Consider the following 5,008-nt stretch of genomic DNA (forward strand, 5'->3'; position numbering starts at 1 on the left):
ACATGCATCTTTTTACTATTAATATACTTAAAAAACTTTTTAGGGTTAGACTTAGCCTCAGCCGCAATACTCTCTTCATTTCCTATCTTTGCCTTCCAGTCAATATCTGGGAAATTGAAATCCCCATTATCATTACTTTACCCAAACTAGCAGCCTTTTCTATTTGCATCAGGAACTTAGCCTCCTCCTCCTCACTTACATAAAGGGGTCTATGGTGACTCCTACAATTAATTTGCTGGACTCTTGACAATTAGTGAAGAGCTCTCTATAGGATAGAGAGGACATCCACCCTGTAGTGAGTTGCCAGCGTGTACACTAGCTCTGGACTGTACAGTAACTCTGCTCATATACTTTTGTATATATGTTTGTTTGTCCTGAAATAAGCCCTTTTGGAATAAAGGCCTTTTTAAGAATTTACCTCAAGTGTGGTGCTGTCTGTTCTTCGAATTTATTATTATATTGTCTAACTGTCATCATGTTATTGTTATTTCCCTGTTTTTATTGCAATATACTATATTACTTCTACATGTTTATTGTGTATGGCATTTTGTACAGTTATCACTGCTACTGCAGTTCCCAGTGAGGTGTGTGCCCACCAATATCTAGTTATAGCCCTGGGTGGAGGCACTTAACCTATCCAAACCCCATAAATCTACCACCTAGTGGAGGCTTAGGATCAGTGTGGCCCTGGATATTCCTGCCATGAAAGGATTATAAATACATTGACAGTATCAGTATGTGCTTTAGACTGGATGTCTAGAGTGGTGCAAACTTTTTGTAAAGGGTGGAGTGAATATTGACTGACACTGAAAGGGTTACACCTTCATAAGAGGGTTTATACTTTCTTTATGGCAGAAGCCTTGAGAGAATGGGGGTTAACTGTTAAAATGGACGGACGGGATTAACTATCTATCCTAAGAATAACAATATAGTAACCATGTGTGAGTTATTCTGCTAGGGGTAATTTGAATTGGTTCTATCCAGGCTAACAGTAGCCCATGTGGCATCTTTAGACTTAGACTGAGCAGATTTGTTGTGATGAAACATGTAGTCACAAAAAGAAACATTTGTTTTGGAAGTTTGGATTTTACCAGTGATATTTAGGCAGAACATTGCAGAAAGTATACTCTGTACTAATGGAAACAGCTCTTGTTTGGGACAAAAATTCACTCCCAAATAAGGAATAGGATTAGTTAGGTATGTGCTGACCTTTTCTATACAGTTTAATTTTTTTGTACTTTTTGTTATTTTAATATTATAATAACAAACATATTATCAGTGGCTACCTAGCAGTCATCCCCTCCCTGTCCTCTCACAAATGCACACCAACACAACAATTTTTTGTTTATACAAATACATAAGAGGAAGAATTATATGGAATAATGGTATCTAAAATATCAATGAGGTTTGTTCCCAAGTAGCTGTGATTTTGTGTTCATTTCAGGTTTAAATAAAATTGTATAACATTTTGGCAGAAATATACAGAATAAAAGTCCAGCACTTGAGGTGAGTATGGCAAATATCTCCACACACACAGTGTTTTTGCCTTTGGTGCTCAGATAGGCCGGGATCATTGTGATCCAAACACTGCAGAAGAGCAACATGCTGAAAGTGATGTACTTGGCCTCATTAAAACTGTCCGGTAATGTCCGAGCTAAAAATGCTAAAACAAAACTAACAGCTGCCAGAAGCCCCATATACCCAATAACTGAGTAAAAGCCAATAGCTGAGCCCTCATTGCACTGAATGATGATGGTTCCAGGGTAAGTGTGAAGGTCCAGTTCCTGAAAGGGAGGAGAAATGGCCAACCAAGTCATGCAGATTATTATTTGAATGGATGAGCAGAACAAGACTACAGAATTGGACAGTTTGACTCCCACCCATTTTCTCCATGAGCTCCCTGGCTTGGTGGCTTTGAAAGCAACACAAACCATGATAGTCTTGGCCAGGAGAGAAGAGACAGCTATGGAGAAGGTGATTCCAAAAGTGATGTTACGCAGCATGCAGGTTATATCCACAGGGCGACCGAGGAACAGAAACACACTGAGGAAGCTCAGCTTGATGGAGACAAGGAGGAGGAAGCTCAGGCTCCTGTTGTTGGCTCTCACTATGGGGGTGTCCCGGTATGTAATAAACACTACCAAAATCAGCACAGTTACAAGAAAGAAGAGAACTGAGATTGATGAAAACGTCACAGAAATCACATCATTTGTGTATGAGAGAAATGTTTCTGTTCTTGCAATGCAGAGAGTCCTGTTCTTATTGGACCATTCCATGTCTGGGCACCTGATGCAGTTCTCACTGTCTGTGAGGGTGACAATAATGAAAAAGCCATCAAATTTGAAAAAAAATATCCATTTTAACACATTGATATTCAATTTCAAATTTGATGAGGAGTCATTCACAGATCATAAAAAATATGAAATACTTGACGAACCTCTGAAAAGTCTTTCATATAAACCAGTAAAAATAGGAAACAAAAGGAAATAACTTAATAACTGACCTCAATTGAATTGGTACTGCCTACTGGAAGAGGGTAAAACATAAACACCATGGGGCTCATTTACAAAAAACAAGCACAGTAAAGAGCAATTTTGTAGGCAATTCTTTCTTTTTTTGTAACCCACAATGCAGAATTTTGTTGTTAATTGAGGAAATGTTTCTCTATGTGCAACTGAGCACATTGTGTGGAAAACACAACCAACTGAATTCATTCACTTCAGTACAGAAAAATGGGGATTTCATCACATCCATTTGCTCTTAAAATAACATGTGCACATGATCATCTTACACCAACTCAGTTGCGTCTAGAATAAGCCCCACCTTTAAGTGGGAGAAAGCTCAGTGTTTTCTCTGCATTAATAAGCACATTTATACATGAGTCAGACCATAATGGGTTCAGTTTTGCTCGACTCAAATACTCTTAGTTTCAGGGATCAGGTCCAGATGCAAATAACTTTAATGAATGGAGTCAATATACACAACTGCGCCCATTTTTGTGTAACTGCAATTTCATCTATGGTCTTAAATGTGCCCTTATGTGGCCAAACTGAGAGAAACACTATCAACTGTTCATATTCAAATGACAGCACTCACTATGTATTGCTCAAAGACAACTAACCAGAGAAATTCAGAGAAAAGAGAAAAGGGAAATACGACATTGTATAAAGTTACCATCTTATTTATACCTCAATAAGTCTGTGACTGCACAGCGAGTGTTGCGTGTGAATTAAGTGTAAAGCAGAATTAAAAACCTTAAGGTGTGTAAAACTAAAAAGGCATTTGAGAGGAATTGCACGTGGGAGACTGTAAGTACCAATGTAAATATGAGTGCAAGTGGGTTTGCTGGTATCACTCAGTGTCACATGTATGTGGTGTTGGAGCAGCAGTTCCAGGCAGTATTTACATGTGAGAGATGTCACTGGGTTTTCATCTTGGAATCTGAACTGCAGGGGGAACTTACATGACTAAGGGTGACTAAAACATGGGGGAGGAATAGAGGTTCACAGAGCAACCACTAGCAAGAGTCAGTGTAGTGGGGGGTGGTGAAGGGACAGTGTAGACTAATGAGCGAGGCAGGTTTGTAACAGTAACGAGGGGAAGTGGGGACAGAAGGATACAGGGACTGGTACTTAGCTTGTCCAAAGCAACAGATTCACCCTTTTAGCTGAAGATGCTGGGGAGGACAGCTCTGAACTGGCATGTATGGAGCAGGCTGACTCTCAAAGCACCCAGGGAGGCAGTGTCTCTAATACGGGTGGTGGCAGGAGTGCAAAGAAGGAAAGGCAGGTTTATAGGGAGTTCAATTACTAGAAAGGTGGATAGGGTAATCTGCCGTAAGGACCCTTCATGCCAAACTGTCTGCTGCTTGCCTGGTGCTTGGGTTCAGCATGTGGTGGAACGAGTGGACAGAGGAGGGGACCTGGTGGTCTTGGTACACATAGGTACCAATGACAAGTGAACAATAAGAGGAGGCGGTGAAGTCATCAAGAATGAGTTTAAAAAACTAGGTGCAAAGTTGAGGGTGAGGACTTCCAAGATAATTTTCTCAGAGATATTACCTGTGCCACAAGCAATGTAAAGAACACAGCAGGAGCTTATGGAGATGGATGTGTGGCTGAGAGATTGATGTAGAGAGGATGGTTTGGGTTTTTGGAGAACTGGTCTGATTTCTCAATTGGCTACAGGTTATTTGCCAGGGATGGGGCACCTCAATGATGATTGTGCAGCTGCTTTGGGGAAGAAGATGGCTAGAGGATTATAGGAGATTTTAAACTAGGTATGGGGGGATTCAGTAGAGGTTTATGTGGAAGAAAGGTTAGATGAGGCAGTGGGCAAAGGAAGGGAAAATAGGGGGAAGACATTTGGTTGGGGGTATTGTTAAGGACTAGGAGGACCACAAATGGTTTTTGTATTTAAATAAAAATTGTCCTTTTCCATATTTTGCCTTGAACCACCATTGCTGCAGCTCTAACTGTAACAGGAAGAAGTGTTGAAGCAAAAGACAGAACTCTTGTCTGTTAATTGGCTCATGTGACCTAAAATGTATGTTTGTTTGTGTGCATCATGAATCCTAGAATCCCAGGGGATGACCCTTATTTTTTTAAAATGGCAATTTTCTGTTAATGATAACCCAATGGCACATACTAGTAAAAAGTATGTTATTATGAAAATGGTTTATTTACTTGAAGCAGGGTTTTTACATATGAGCTGTTTTATGCAATATGTTTTTATAGAAACCTACATTGTTCAGAGGTATAGTTTTCCTTTAATTATAGTACCAGTATTAAAAGTATGTTTGCAAATGCAAATAGTAAAATGGGAGAGCTGGAGGTGCTGGCACTGGAGAGAAAATATGACGTGATTGGTGTGGCCTAAACATGGCTGAATGAGTCACATGACTGGGCAGTAAATATCAGTGGCTATACTTTGTTTCGGAGGGACAGAGGCAATAGAAAAGGAGGAGGGGTATGTCTGTATGTTAGTCAGGATTTAAATCTAATATAAA

At 39.9% G+C, this 5,008-nt stretch overlaps 1 protein-coding gene across 1 annotated transcript; it reads right to left on the bottom strand.

The window, feature by feature from the left end:
• Nucleotides 1-1,397: 1,397 nt before the first annotated feature.
• Nucleotides 1,398-1,955, bottom strand: LOC108703980 (vomeronasal type-2 receptor 26; the record flags this gene model as incomplete). Its single annotated transcript, XM_018240302.2, has 1 exon — nucleotides 1,398-1,955. A coding segment is annotated over one exon (558 nt), but the record flags the coding sequence as incomplete, so codon positions are not given.
• Between the last annotated feature and the right edge of the window lie 3,053 nt (nucleotides 1,956-5,008).

This window comes from Xenopus laevis, chromosome 1S (assembly GCF_017654675.1).
Source record: "Xenopus laevis strain J_2021 chromosome 1S, Xenopus_laevis_v10.1, whole genome shotgun sequence".
Classification (NCBI taxonomy): Eukaryota; Metazoa; Chordata; class Amphibia; order Anura; family Pipidae; genus Xenopus; species Xenopus laevis.